Source organism: Equus quagga, chromosome 5 (assembly GCF_021613505.1).
Source record: "Equus quagga isolate Etosha38 chromosome 5, UCLA_HA_Equagga_1.0, whole genome shotgun sequence".
NCBI lineage: Eukaryota > Metazoa > Chordata > Mammalia > Perissodactyla > Equidae > Equus > Equus quagga.
The window spans coordinates 139473421-139489334 of record NC_060271.1 but is presented as its reverse complement, the minus strand read 5'-3'; the positions used below and the strand labels follow the sequence as shown (position 1 = coordinate 139489334).

The 15914-nt window shown below is 40.7% G+C and overlaps 1 protein-coding gene across 3 annotated transcripts in view; it reads right to left on the bottom strand.

Moving 5' to 3' along the window:
* Positions 1–2037: 2037 nt before the first annotated feature.
* The window catches only part of SH3YL1 (SH3 and SYLF domain containing 1), a 47725-nt gene continuing 33848 nt past the window's right edge, over positions 2038–15914 (bottom strand). For all 3 annotated transcript variants that reach the window (XM_046662169.1, XM_046662170.1, XM_046662171.1), the window contains 5 exons: positions 15158–15286; positions 12111–12279; positions 11382–11460; positions 8504–8560; positions 2038–2889 (listed from right to left, as the gene is read on the bottom strand). In XM_046662169.1, the coding sequence (XP_046518125.1) occupies positions 2699–2889; positions 8504–8560; positions 11382–11460; positions 12111–12279; positions 15158–15286 (625 nt within the window). In that variant the 3' untranslated portion in view covers positions 2038–2698. The remainder of the gene's footprint in view (positions 2890–8503; positions 8561–11381; positions 11461–12110; positions 12280–15157; positions 15287–15914) is intronic.

Genomic DNA, 15914 nt, shown 5'->3' with positions numbered 1-15914 from the left:
ACAAAGAAAAGCTGAAGGAGTTTATCACCACTAAAGGAGCCTAATAAGAAATGTTAAAGGGGCTTTTTCAAGCTGAAATGAAAGGATGTTAATTAGTAACAGGAAAACATATGAAAGTGTAAAACCCACTGGTAAAAGTACATATATATTTAAATTCAGAATACTCTAGTATTGTAATGGTGGTGGGAAAACCACTTATAACTCTAGCATAAAGGTTAAATGACAAAAGTATTAACAACTGTAAGTGCAATAATTTTTTAATGGATACACAATGTAAAAAGATGAAAATTGTGACATCAAAAATGGGGGAAGTGTAAAAATGTAGAGCTTTTATACACATTCAGCTTAAAATAGATGGTTATAACCATGAGATGTTCTATGGAAGCCTCATGGTAACCACAAAGCAAAAACCTATAGTAGATACACAAAAGAGGAAGAGACAGGACTCTAAGCACACTACCACAGAAAATGGTCAGATCACAAAGGAAGAAAGCAAGAGGAGAAAGGAACAAAAGAATTACAACAGCCAGAAAACAGTGAACAAAATGGTAATACTAAATCCATACATTTCAATAATTACTTCAAATGTAAATGGACTAAATTCACCAATCAAAAGACATAGGGTAGCTGGATGGATTTAAAAAAAGATTCAACTCTATGCTGCCTACAAGAGCCTCACTTCAGCTTTAAGGACACATAGACTGAAAATGAAGGAACGGAAAAAAATATTCCACGCAAATGGAAACCAAGAAAACATACAGGTAGATATACTTATATAAGACAAAATAGACTTTAAGCTAAGAACTATAATGAGACAAAGAAGGTCATTTATATAACAACAAAGGGGTCAAGAGGATATAACAATTGTAAATATTTATGCACCCAACATCAAAGCATCCAAATATATAAAGAAATATTAGTAAATCTGAAGGGAAAAGCAAACTGTAATACAATAATAGTGGGAAACTTCAATACCCCACTTTCAACAATGGATGGATCACCTGGACAGAAAATCAATAAAGAAACATTGGACTTAAACTACATATTAGACCAGATGGATCTGAAAGACATCTACAGAACATTCTACCTAACAGCAGCAGAATCCATATTCTTCTCAAGTACACCTGGAACATTCTCCAGGATGGATCATGTTAGGCCACAAAGCAAGTTTTAATAAATTTAAGAAGATTGAAATCGTATCAAGCATCTTTTCTGACCACAATGGTATGAAACTAGAAATCAATTGCAAGAAAAAAACAGGAAAATTCACAAATATGTGGAGATTAAACAGCATGCTCAAGACCATCCCACAGCTGACATCAGAGTCAAGAGAGAAAGTCTGAAAGCTTTCCCTCTAAGATCATGAATGAACAAGGGAGCCCACTCTCACCACTCCTATTCATCACAGTTCTGGAAGTTCTAGCCAGACTGATTAGACAAGAAAAAGAAATCAAAGTCATCTACGTTGGAAGTGAAGAAGCGAAATGATCTCTGTGTGCAGATGACATGATCCTCTACACAGAAAACTCTGTGTCCATCAACGGATGAATGGATAAAGAACATGTGGTGTAGACATATACGAAGCGCGGGGGAACTTAAGAGATGTCGGGCACAGGGTGCAAACTTCCAGTTAAAAGGGGAATACGTTCCAGCGATCTAATGTCCAGTCTGGTGACTGTGGCTGACAACATTGTATTATATGATTGCAATGTGCTAAGAGTAGAACTTGTCTTCTCAACAAAAAAAAAAAAAAAGGAAATATGTGAGATGATGGATGTATTAATTAACTTAGTGGGAATCCTTTCACAATATATAGGTATTTCCAACGTCACATTGTACCTTTTATATATTTTACAATTTTATGTCAATATTATTATTAAATATTTTATTATTTTATGTCTATATTATGTCAATAAAGCTGGAAAAAAAAGAGCTATGCAGCCCAAACACGGAGATCCGTTTTAACCTGCAGACCAAGCACAGGACTCGTGCCTACTTTACAAAAGAAAATAAGGAAAGCAAAATAAAGACATTAAATTAGCATTTTAAAAACATTTATTTAGAGACAACTGAACCATGTCAACATAAGCTGATTCTACTGCTAGAAACGAACAGACATAACCTCCTACGAAGAAAAGTTAACAGATACATCTTTTTTTAATGCATAGTGGTTGAACTTCTTTGTAATAGCATGTTTCTACTATAAATGTCTATATACAATTTTGAAGGTAGAAAGGTACTTTCTAAGGATTCATATTCTAGTTAATATCTACAACTCTAAGTATTACTTAATCTCCTACTTAAGCTGATTTCTCCTTCTCCAGTCACTTTGCAAATAGAAATATATGAACTGGTATTCATGCCCTACCCTTAGACTTCTCAAATTAAAATAAATGGTTACCACAGACACAGCCAAATCAAGTGTTTGTGATGTATGAAAATTAACACAAAAAACTGGCCATATAATTGGAAGATATTAACTATTAAATGGTACATGTGATAAAATTAGTACAAAGTATCTAAACATATGTAAGTTAACCATTTATTTATATATAGAAAATTTTTTACATACTGGATTAAAAGTTTATGGAACAAACAGAAGTATATTTAAACTTATATTAATCATTGCTTAACCAGATAGTAAATCCTGTCAGTATAGAAATAATTTTTTTGTAGTTCTCAAGGAATAACATAAATTTTAATTCATCGTAACATAGTTGGCTGGAAAAATGCCAGTTTGTCCTCGAAGCTTTCCCTCCCACCAATCAAAATGTGAATCCGTCTTTGATATAACAGTGATTTTGTCTCCAGCTTGAAAATTCAAATCCCCTGGCTGTTGTCCTTCAAAAGAATATAGTGCTGTGACTTCTATGGGTTGATTCAAGTTGCCTAAAAGAAAAAAAAGTACTTAAATTAGTCACCTTTGTTAGGTGAAAAACTGAGAGTATGTGTGGGTGAGAGACACAGTAACAACTGAGGGCCAGCATCCGGATCCCTGGAGGCCAGCAGAACTCACAGCGGACGATCCACGTGATTTTTATCATGTCACCAAACTTATGTTTTTCTTCTTTGAAAAGAGCAAATGTTTGGCAATAACACTTCCTAAATCACACGAGTGAGACTGCTTATTATTCTATACTTAACTGTACTTAGCAAATGTTTCTGGTAATAATTGTTTGATTTGAATTTGGAATAATCTATAAGATCATACTATTTATACTCTCCCCATTTTGAGAGAATCGTCAGTTGGCTTCCGTGAACTACAGCTATTAAAGACAAGCTGATATTTGTGCTCATGTTTGCATCACAACAGCTTCCACATAAAACCACGTTCTGCAGTGCCTGGCTTTGAGGGTCCCACCTTGGATGCATTGGCTGTTTTATCCGCATTTTCCCCAGGCTTCATGTCTGTTTTCCTTCCTACCTGATCCTTTCTCTCAATACAGAGACAAAATTCAAATCAGCACACGAGGAAGCACACCTACAAGCGTTCAACAAGCATTTCAACACAGTATGCAGAATTTAATGTATTATATTGGGAAAAATTACTTTGAGAATTGAGTGGTTAACATGAGTAAAGAACATTAAACATTAAAAACTGTGTAGCATCACAAGAAACATAAAGCAACAGATACTTTCTGGGTACTCAGCTACACGGAATTGGATATTTCTACGTTTCATGTAATTTTGTGCATAAATTAGGCAATTAGATGCTTGTTAAATGCATCTAAGTGCAGATATACTGAAAACATAAATAAATGAATTCTAAAGCCAGCTACTTATCTGACCTTATAATACTATAATAATAAAAACAGCTGAAGTTGGCCCGTCAGTAAGAAATAAAAATAGTCCACACTTTAATTAAACTATGTGGTGACTGAAACACCACATTTGTCGCTCTCACAAGATGGTGCTACGGTTCTCTCTACAAAGCCTGTGCCATCCAGTTCTCTGAGTTCTCCTAAAGGAATAACCCTAATAACAACTAATACAATTGCGTTAGAGAGATCACTGGAATAATTAGCTCTTTTCTATAATACAGAGAATTTCTGTATATTTTAATATTTTATACTGTATTTACTTTGACTCTATCAATTTTAAGGAATAAAGTTAAAAGCATGTCACAAGAAGAATAAAATTTTGACACAGTCTGGATGTAATCAAAGCCAGTTAGCCAATGGCTGACACATACTGACGAACAGTCACCACTCTGAAGTGGCCATGCTGCCACACTGAGACGGGATACACAGCCAGTCCTCCTGTCACGTCTCACGTCATTAGATCAGAAGAATGTAAGTTAATGTCAAAAAAGGTCATTCTGAAAATTATTTTCTTATCAACAATTACATTCACGACCTCTATATATAAAGCTCTATCCTCATTAACCAAACTTAGAAACGAAAACCCTCCATGACCCCCCTCTGCCCTCCTGTCTCCGAGGCCTGGCGGATAATGGAAGGAAGAAGTGAAGAGCGCTCGTGCATGCAGGGCACGTTCTGGAGGCCACAGTCGTCTTAGGCGAACACGCTTGCAGCACTATTCAGAGGTAAAAACGCACAGGGAGGGACAAGTTCCATCACTGTCTGTGGCGGGAGCAGCTACTGCCGGCCATGCCAGGCTCCCTGAGGAGCACTTGACAAGCGCTCCGCCAGGTCTTCCCCTCCCATGAGGCGGCCGCTGCTGCCCTCCCACTTACAGAACACGAACATGCAACTGAGGCTTGGAGGCATCAAGCGACTCTCCAAGGAGGCGAACTGAGTCCAGAAGTCTGCCTCCAGGCCCCCGTCACTCCTGAGAGCACAGCCCGAGGCCCTCAGCATGCACAGTATTAAGTTGCTCCAGACTGAGCTTGGATTTATCAGAGCGTTTTTCTTTTGTTAGACGGATTTTCAAGAAGAATCAGTGCATTTCCTGCATCACTGAGTTAGCCAGACTGTGCAAATACGAATATCCAGTGCAGATGATCCTGGGGAATCAACGATAATTGCGTTGGTTCTTACTGGTTTTAGGAATATATTTTATGATGAATGATTAGAGGAAGAAAGATACTATGAACCATAGAAAAGACAGAGAGGAAAACAGCCCTCCCATTTAGGTATTGTCTAATTTCCTCAAATTGCAGTTTCCAAGTGAATCGCGGATAAAGCAGTGGTGGGAGAGAGGGCGTCGGGCAAGGCAGAGGGTTTTGGGTCGCCGCAGAGAGCAAGGGGGTCACTGTCGGCATTGAGGAGGTCAAGGGCCAGCATTCTTCTTTCCCTGTCCACGTCTGGAGCAGAGGGGAGGCAGCCGTGGAGCTGGCGAAGAATGTGGCTAGGACGGGACAGCAGTGCGACATTCCTCACCCCTCTCAATAGTCAGGCAAGTCCCTCCACCACTGGGAGCAGCAGGAGAGTCAGCCTTTGAGGGTAAAATTTGTCCAGGCGAAAACGCAGGCGTGCGTCATACCTGAGAGAGGCAGGCACACCCAGCCACTCAGTGCCACGCTGCTCAGTTTTCTGCAACAAGCTCAAAATGACTTAAAGTTTCTCTTTACTGTAGACATTAGGGATAGTTTTCATAGGAAGAAGTTTAATGCTCACAAAATAATTCTTTAAAAAAAAGAAAGGTGAGCCAAGGTGGGGTCTCCTTCAGGAAGGGGGCACCCAGTGACGGGGGCTAACTCCACAGACGCCATCCATTCTGAGAGAGACATACCTTCAAGTTTATATTCCTGTGCTTCCAAACAATCTGCAGGATCTTTGAAGCAAATGGCCGTTTTCATCATAACATTCAAGTTTAATTCAAATAGAGGTTATTTTTCTCTCCCAATCAGGGCCACACTTAACAGGAAACAGATTGCAATCAGCATTAGTGACTGGCAGCTGCCCCGAGGCTCACAGCTAGCAGGCTGGGTCACCAGATGTCCTTCTACCAGTTCCTTTCTCAGAGGAACCTACATCACATAACCCAGGTGAAGCCGACCCCACGGGCCCAGACACGACTCAGGAGAAGAATCTCAGCCTTGGGAAGGTCCGCCTCTGAAGGCACCAGACCTGAGAGAACACGGCGTTGATTTTGTTACACGTCTACCGTAGTGACGATTTGGGCTGTTGACTTGACTCTGGCACCCACGTCCCCCAGGCTACACGCAGGGGGCTAGAGCTTCAGGGACCCTGTCTGTCCTCTGTAGGAGTGTGACTGTCAACGGTGACTGAGCCAGATGTGGCCACCAGGCCAGTGGTTCTCAAAAGGCAATGTCCGGGGCATTTGTGGTTGTACACCCAGGGCACCACTGGCACCGAGTGGGCCTAGTGTGGGGTGCTGCTGAGCCCCACGCAGCATGGGTCAGCCCCTGAGCAGAGCTGCCCAGACTCACTGACAGTTATGGGGGAGAGGAGCAGGGCCAGGACAGCTGATGCAGGACGCGGCTCTCAGCGAGAACGTCCAGCAAATGGGGCTGCGGACTGTCAAGGCCTGCCTCGCCAAGAGCTCGAGCGCTACATAGTTGGAGTTGCCAAAGGGTGCAAAACAGAAGTCCGTGCGATTTGGAGAATTCTTGTTCCACTTGACAGCCGTGCACGGCCGCAGCTGGGCCTGGGGCAGGCCAAGGAGCTGGTGCACGGGGCACCGGGCATCCTGCACAAATGGGTTTTCAACCCGAGGCTCAGGCCCATGTACTGACTCTTCTATGCACAGATGGTCAGCGGGGCTGTCAGGAAGTCCTTGGTAAGAGTTTAACTGGTTTCATGGCTGCTTTTTAAACAACACAGGAATGTAAAGCAAGTTTTATTTAAAAAATAGACTTCAAATGCTCCCTTTCACTTTTTTTTCAAAATCCCTTATATTTAGAGAAAGAATTAAATAAATTAATATGAATATTAACCTAGTACCCACTGTTTATATGAATTAACTTGTCCCAGCCTCAAATATAAAAACAAAAACCAGCCAACCAACCACCCATGTGCAGGCGACATTGTCTTCGTATCAAAGGCAGTGAGCGAACGTATCGGATTTAAATTTGAGCCTGTCTCCAGAGCCCATGCAGGGTTTTATTTCTTATCATTAAATATTTTCCCTCAGCGTCTTTTAAGAGCCGTTTCTACTATTTATCAGGCACTTAGGCTCTGGGCACAGACTTTACAGAAACCTAAAAAGAGGGGCTGCGGTCCCAGTGTCACCAAGGCATCGGGGGTCGTCAGCCTCGGCCCTCACCCCCCAGGGTCCCTGGCAGGCACCCCTCCCCAGGCAAGTTCGGGCTGTCTGTTGACCCTGTCAGGGTTAAGAACGTCTTTGACGGCAGGATACCCACATCTGGGTCTAATCTCAACAGAATCCCTGAAGGAGAAGGAGGGTAACACGACAGCCTGATGTCCACGCTCTTTGGTGTAAACATGCACCTGCCAACCACTTCTGATCCTAAAGGACGTGCATCCGAAGGTCAAACTCTTGGCGATCTCACAATCTTCACCACGGCCTTAAGTCACAAAGAGCAAAGCACGTTTTTAAACCTCTCCGAGCTTCCTCAGTGCCTCTGAGACCTCACGCAGCACCGCCGGCAGCTGAGCCCACGCATCACGCCACCTCTGAACACGGGACCTCGGCCCCCAGAGGAGAATTGCCCAGGAAGGGACGGCCAGGGCGGCTCCAAACACTCGCAGCCAGGCTGACAGCAAGAGGACGTCAGAGGCCCTAACCCACCGGGAAAGGCGGACTTCTGCTCAATGGCCTCCGCTTGAGAGACGTTTTTGAAGTATTTCTATAAACTAAAAAAAACACCAGGTACTTAGTTACCTTGATGTTCTACTTACATGAAACAGGTAATTCTCCAACAGTTTATTAACCCGTAGTGTATGGTTCTGACTCCAGTGCCGGAAGATGACGTGAAAAAATAAATAAGCTAATTACAACTATTCAACCGTTGCCCCCAATTTGTGTCCCACTCACCTCTCTAAATAATTACTTAATTCTTTCAAAGAACATTTCCAAAGAACACTGAAGTAGAACAGTTGAACGACCATTTTTATTATAGGAATCCTAGTAAGTTTTTTGAAGAAATTCCCAGTAACAGCAAAATATATGAACATGAAAAATAAAAAAATCCTTAAAAATACAAAAATATTCATGGGGCTAAGAACCAGAGAAAATGCCATGAGAATTAAGTTGTCATTCACAATCAACAAACTGTCGTTCTGTTCCTGACAACGAGTGTCTCAGAGATCCACGGTCCGGTCTCTGGACAAGCCTGTGGCCCCGAGTCACCGGGTCCTGAGCTCACAGGTCTTATCCAGCAACTGGGCTCCTCAGGCCTCCCCATCCTCTCATGATCCAAGTCAAAAGCAAGCGAGAGAACAAAAGCACAGCATCTTAACAATGAAGCATTTGTCAAAGTACTGTGGGCATCCGACCCATCAAGAAGGGGCACCCCACACCTCCCCAGAGCTTCCACAACCTGCCAGATCGTCTAGGAAGTTTGTGATCATAAGATGCATAGGGGTCATTTTAACATATAGGTGTTTTTATTTACCAACTTTCTCGTGATAGCTGGAAAGTTCAGGATAGAGCTTATATTCATTTCTGTTACCTGCAAAAAAAAAAAGGGAGGGGGGACATTTAGAAAAATTCTTAGAATACAAAATATAAAAACCCAAGAATGCCAAATCTTGCCCTCGCCAAGCAAATATTTTAAATCACTATAATTGGTAGAAATGTCCTAATTTCATCCTGCTTTTACTCAAGAGGAATGTCTGAGTAAACCCGGAGGGCACAGCACACGCAAGGCCGTGGTATCTGACATCTGGATGCTCAGAGGCGTGAGCGTAGCGCCTGCCGTGCAGCTGCACTTCGTGGAAAGACGCCTCCTGTTCCAGAAGCCGCCAGAAACACCCGAACGAAAAAGCATGCAACCCCAGCCAGAGACTGCCAAACATTCCTGCTTGCTTAATGCCTAAAATAACTTTTAAACAGCATGCATTCACTTGTATATTTTTTAATTGACACCTAAAATTGTTCACTAAAACTTAAAAGTTGTAAAGGGAGCACTTTTTAGCATATTTCATTATCAACTATTTAAAATAAATAATCATCTCTCTCCTTTTTTGGATAAAAGAATCTGAATATCATAATTACCTGAATCCCACCATCACCCATTAAAGAAAATCAAGAAGCTGTGTTTTAATAGTCTGAAATTGTCACGTTCATTTTTAACCTTCAAATCATATTTCCATTCCATTCTTTGTCACAAAGATTTTATACTAGTGTATTGATATTATATTTTTTAATGTAACAATTTCTACAACAAAAATTTGTACATAAATTTATTTTTTAATTTTATTTTAAGTAAACACAAGGCTTTATTAAATAATTTCTTATAGAGTTATCATTGCAATCACTATTAGTATAAAATTGATCAAAATCTTGAATATATTATGAATTTGTTAACTTACTAAACATGAAAGTAAAATTTTATTTGAAATGTATTTCAATAGATGAACAAGACTTTTCAAAATTAGTTCATTATACAGGATGACTATTTCTTATTTCTAGAATGCCATAGGCTCAATATCAAATTGTATTTTAGTATTATTTTTTAAAGATATAGATGCTAAGAAATCTGGTTCTTTTTTTTTCCCCCTGAGGAAGACTGGCCCTGAGCTAACATCCATGCCCATCTTCCTCTACTTTATATGTGGGACGCCTACCACAGCATGGCATGCTACGCAGTGCCATGTCCGTGCCCAGGATCTGAACCGGGGAGCCCCGGGCCAACAAAGTGGAACATGTGCACTTAACCACTGCACCACTGGGCCGGCCCAGAAATCTGGTTCTTATAAAGAAACTAGAGACGGCTAGAAAGAGATATTCTATGGCAACATAACAGAATTCTTTTATATTCCTTCTGAGATGAGACAGAGGTCAAAAAACCACATTGTTATCTGTCACCGAAACAATAAAATGTTACTATCATAACTTTTTGTCTTGGTGGCAGATAGCTTTGCGTTTTTTTAAATAATTAACATATAATGGTAATATTAGTTGCTACTCTCATTACCAATTCACATGACAATTCCATTAGGTGCCTGTTCAGTTTTGTTGAAAGCAAAGAAACGAAAATTGCCTGACCTACAAAAATATTTCCTTCTCATCAGAATCCTTCACTAACTAACGAGCATCACGTCCATGTTTCAGTCTGGATCTGTTACTATGTTTTGGGGACCATGTAGGGCGTGTGATTCAGGATGGTTTGGGGTTTGCTTTTCTTATTCAAGTGCAAAAGAACCTATTGTGAAAGAACAGAAGACAGAGAGGACAGCCTGCAAGGCGTGTTCTCAGCTGGACTGGCTGTAAGACAGGACGCATCTGGGAGCAGCTGGAGAGCGGAAACGGTGTCTCTCCAGTTATCTGTGCCCACACGCACCCTGGCAGTCTTTGCAAACCCCGTCTGGACAGTGTACAACAATTCAAACGCCACTTGCCTTAGAAGTTTATGAACACAAGAATACAGAAATAAACATTGGCAGGGTGGGGAAGAGGGTACAAATATCCCAAGAGAGTCCATTTTTTAAAAATGGCGAGAAATAAGCGATTTTGGGTAGGCAAATAGATATGACAAAATATATGCAAATTAAGTCTTTCTCAACTATAAAAGAAAGTACTCTAAAATGGAAATGGGCAAGTACATTCCATTCATCACAACAAACCAAAATTACAAAGTATTTAGGAGTAAATTTAACAAGACAGACAGAAACTATGAAATCTTAGGAAAGCCATAAAATAACATCTCAACAAATGGGAGGGTTATCACACAGATGCCAAGTTAATTGACACACGTAACGTTATTGCAATTAATACCCCAGATCATAGAATTAATATAAGCATATAATATTATTTCGGCTAGAATTGCATATTGGGGAAGGAGGAGAGAATTGGTAAAATGATCTTAAAGTATACGAAGAGTAAATGTCCAGTAATTGCAAGACTTTAACCATGACTAAATAATACAAAGGCTACAAAAAATAGATGACATTTTTCCATAAAATTAAAACTTTCATGGAGTAAAACATATAATAAACAAGATCAACAGACAAAAGATACACGTAGAAAAAAATCGTAACCCAAATGACAGTCTTTGAAAGAAATAACAAAGAAAATAAATGAGAAAAGTTTAAAGATAAATCTCTGTAAATTGGAGAAAGCATCTTCTGAAGGAGACTAGAGTTTTCACAGATTATAGCAACAAGAATTTGTCTTATGTATTTAGACGAGGTCGACTATTTTTCTCTCTTTAACAGCCATTAGCTCTTCTATTTGACTCTAAAGTTTAACAACGTAGCTTGATTTCTTAACAATAATATTTAATAATTGCTTAATTATAATTGCATTGTGAACTGCACAAAAATACTTACTTTGAGAGCCGGAGTTCAGCTGGACTTGAGCAGATGACGTCTGTGGTCTCGACAGTGGTTTTGGAGGTAACTCTTTAGCCTGGGAGGAACCAAAAAAAAGCACATAATTTCAAAACCCTGATTTTACTCAGGCGTGTATAAGGCTTTTTGTTCTAACGAGTGTTTGTGGCAAACTTCATCCCAGGCCCGCGTCAGGAAGCACCCCAAGCACTCGTGTGTGCTGCTCTGGGCCATGTTTAGCTGAATTGGATGATGACACGCAGGTGATGACGGGGACGCTCCTCTGTGACTGACGCTCTCCTCGGCCGGGCACCCACCAGGCAGGTGCAGCAACAGGTGGTTGGGAGAGGAAACGACGGCTGAGACCGTGCCCCATACAATTTTTACTCTGTATGATGGGGACCATGCAGCCTACTGTGGGACCAGAGGAACAGGTACACAATACCTGGGCACCTCACGGCCTCAGTATAGCAGCAACTATTAGTGTTATTAATTGACGTTATGAAGTGCTGTTCTTGGAGAAATGCAATCACAGAAAACAAACTGTGTTTCTCCTTGAAATCTGTTTAGAGGGCACGTCAAGGTCGTGTGACATTTCCACAAGACGTTATGTAAGTGGATGACCAGGGAAGTTTCGGGGGTCCTGAGGAGCCCAAATCAAGGACAGAATAGCCCACATAGAGAGGCTTCCCGTGGGTACCAAGAGGGACACAGAAAAACCAAGCGCACCGCTGCCTTCCTCTGTTCTCTCTCCGCTTTCCTCATGTTGATGCGTTGTCCCTCATTTTCATACTTTTCAGTAAAGGAATCAAGAACTTCATAAAGATCTTCTGCTTGAGCGGGCCGCGGTATGTCTCCAAATAAAATGTCATAAGCCCGGATCTCTTGACAATAAAATCTAATAAGACACATCAAGTTAAGACCATTTCTTTTACAGGCAGATCTTTCCTAGAATGAAACGTAGAGCACACAGCTGTATGTGTTCACTCATCTACAGCACTTCATATAAACCAGTTTTCAAACCCTAACAACAAGCTACAACCCACCTGAAACCCCTGAATTCACCCCAAGTTCACCTCTAGAGGCAAACACTGTAAATGGTGTGTATCACTATTAACAGCACGTCCTTCCTCCAATAACGTGAAAAGCACATCACATCTGCACGCAAACACTTATATGTGTCCATCAACACTTAGGCAAATAGACCGACAGCACCTACATTTTTATAGGTTTTTACTTTTTAAGTTTCTTACAAAAATGGTGCCAACATATATGGCTTTGTAATTTCTTTAAAATGTTTATGTCTATCAAAATTACGTAAAGATTTGCCTTACATGTTTGGAAGCCCTGCAAGTGATTAAGAAGTATATTTGTTTTAGTTTATCCAGGATTTAGGTGAATTTTAGTGGGAAAGTGTTCCAAAGGCCTAGAATCAGAAGTTTCTAAAAGCATTCTTAACTTACATTTCTCAAATTAATAAAACCAGAAGTAAAAACATCTCTTGTTACAAGGTGAAGAGTTCTGCAAACCCTTATTTGCCCCATTCCTCCTATTCTATAGGTTTTGTGGTTTAGGTTTAATATTATCAAATGTGCTACTGAATTCTGGAGTGACTGCGCAGAACATTCCCTCCTACAGTGGTGGGTCTGTCTGCTGTGAATGGCAGAGCGCATGTCCACCGCCAGCAGCGTCGGCTCGTCAGGCTCACATCTAGTGGAATTTCTGCCAAGTTCTAGAAGTAGTCCTTCTGTCAGTCTTGGCTTTTTATCTTTTTCTGGGCAATGAGACATATTTTAGTGGAAATTTGGACAAGCAGTTTTGGGAAAAATTAGCCAGGTGCCAGTTTAAAGTGGAAGTTCTTCTTTGCCTGCTAGGATACTTCCAAATTCTTTGTTTTAACTCAAAATTAGTCTCTATTAAAGGCAACCTACTGAACGGGAGAAGATATCTGCAAATGATATATCTGATAAGGGATTAAATCCAAACTATATAAAGAACTCATACAACTCAATATCAAAAAATAAACAATTCAATTAAAAATGGACAGAGGACCTGAATACAGTCATAAGCCACGTAACCACATTTTGCTCAATGATGGACTGCTTATGTGATGGTGGTTCCCTAAGATTAGTGTCACGTAGCCTAGTGTAGTAGGCTATACCATCTAGGTTTGTATAAGTGCACTCTATGATGTTCACACAATGATGAAATTGTCTAACGATGCACTTCTCAGAGTATATTCTCATTGTTAAAAGATGCATGGCTGTAGGTATTTTTCCAAAGAAGATATACAGATGGCCAACAGACACATGAAAAGATGCTCAACACCACTAACCATCAGGGAAATGCAAATCAAAACCACAATGAGATGTCACCTCACACCTGTCAGAACGGCTATTATCAAAGACAAGAAATAACAAGTCTTGGCGAGGGTGTGGAGAAAAGGGAAACCTTGTGCACTGTTGATGAGGATGTAAACTGGTGCAGCCCCTACAGAAAACAGTTTGGAGGTTCATCAAAAAATTAACAATAGAAATGCCACATGACCCAGCTATCCCGTTACTGGTTATTTATCCAAAGAAAATGAAAACACTAATTAAAAAAGATAAAGGCACTTCTATGTTCCTTGCATCACTATTTACAGTAGCCAAGATAGGGAAGCAACCTAACTGCCCATCAATGGATGAATGGATAAAGATGTGGTATATATATACAATGGAAATATTACTCAGCCATAAAAAAGAATGAAATCTTGCCATTTGTGACAACATGGATGGACCTGGAGGGTATTATGCTAAGTGAAATAAGTCAGGCAGAGAAAGACAAATACCGTATGACTTGACTTATATGTGGAATCAAAAAAACAAAACAGATGAACAAACAAAAGAACACAGAAACAAACTCAGAGATACAAGGAACAAACTGGTGGTTACCAGAGGGAGGAGGGGTTGGGGGGGATGGGCAAAATGGGTGAAGGGGGTTAAGAAGTATGAAATTCCAGCTATAAAATAATTAAGTCACAAAGATATAATGTACAGGATAGGGAATTTAGTCAATAATACTGTAATAACTTTGTATGGTGACAGAAGATGGTAACTAGTCATATTGTGGTGATCATTTCACAATGTTTATAAATGCAGAATCACTATGTGGTAGACTTGAAATTAATACAATATTGTATGTCAGTCACACTTCAATAAAAAAATAGAAAAAATTAGTCTCTATTTTAAGAAAGAAAGACAAAAGCAGACATCACGCAAAACCTCTCATAATGAGGAACATTCTCATTGACCCACAAGCTGTCACCAGTATGTATCTCCATAAATGTCTGAAAAATATATCTAATACAATACATCCATCTAATAGAATATTATATAGTCATTAACTTACATTTATGACCCTTATAAAACTAGGTGGAAAAACAGGATTTACAATTGAATCTACTACGATTACAATCATATGTGGCAAAACAAAGGGAAATTATGCTCAGGAAAATGCTGGGCGGCAATAAAGCAAAATGTGAGCAGTGGTCATCTTAAAGGGATAGACCATTTTTCTTCCTTTTAATTTATTTTTGTGTTTTCTAAATTTTCTATAAGTACATATTACATTACATAGAATTTTTTGAAAAGGAACATACACTTAGCAACATATGTTGTATTAAAAAAGAACGTACAAAGGTACCCTGTCAACTCTCAAGAACTATCTGAGTCTATGCAGCATGGCTTCTCCTCATACTTTCTTCAAATTAGTTAAAACCCTTGGCTTGTACTTACTTTCGATTCGTTTCTTTCCTTTCAATCAAGCAGCTCCCCTCTAGAGAGATGCCAGCGAAGAGGCCCCTGGACTTGCAGTACGTGAAGACAGCAGCAGAGCTCCTCAGGGAGATGTCCCCTTCCAAGTTCCTGTGGGTCAGAAGCCTCGCACTGCAGAGCTGTGAGGGGCCCTCCAGCCACAGGCCGGGCACACCGCACCTCTCGCCCAAAAGGGGGATCTTGCTCTACATTCGCTTCAACGGTTCTAGGGTGCTTTACTTCCCGAGGGCCTAACTAGGTCTGTTTAAAGTGGCCTAGAGGAAGGGACACATCACAGGGAAGGACAGAATGCGAAATCCTCATAGAGGGAGGTGATCATTGAGAGAACTGCACTGTAGAGCATACGTGGGAAGCTGATATTCTCCAATGTGGTCTTCCTTTCGTAAAGAGTACTGAGGGTGCTCCAGCATCTCAAGAGCACTGAGGCTGCTCTAGCATCACAAGAGTACTGAGGGTGCTCTAGCATCTCAAGAGCACTGAGGGTGCTCCAGCATCACAAGAGCACTGAGGGTGCTCCAGCATCACAAGAGCACTGAGGGTGCTCTAGCATCACGAGAGTACTGAGGGTGCTCCAGCATCACAAGAGTACTGAGGGTACTCCCCATCTCAAGAGCACTGAGGGTGCTCCAGCATCACAAGAGTACTGAGGGTGCTCTAGCATCACAAGAGCACTGAGGATGCTCCAGCATCACAAGAGTACTGAGGGTGCTCCAGCATC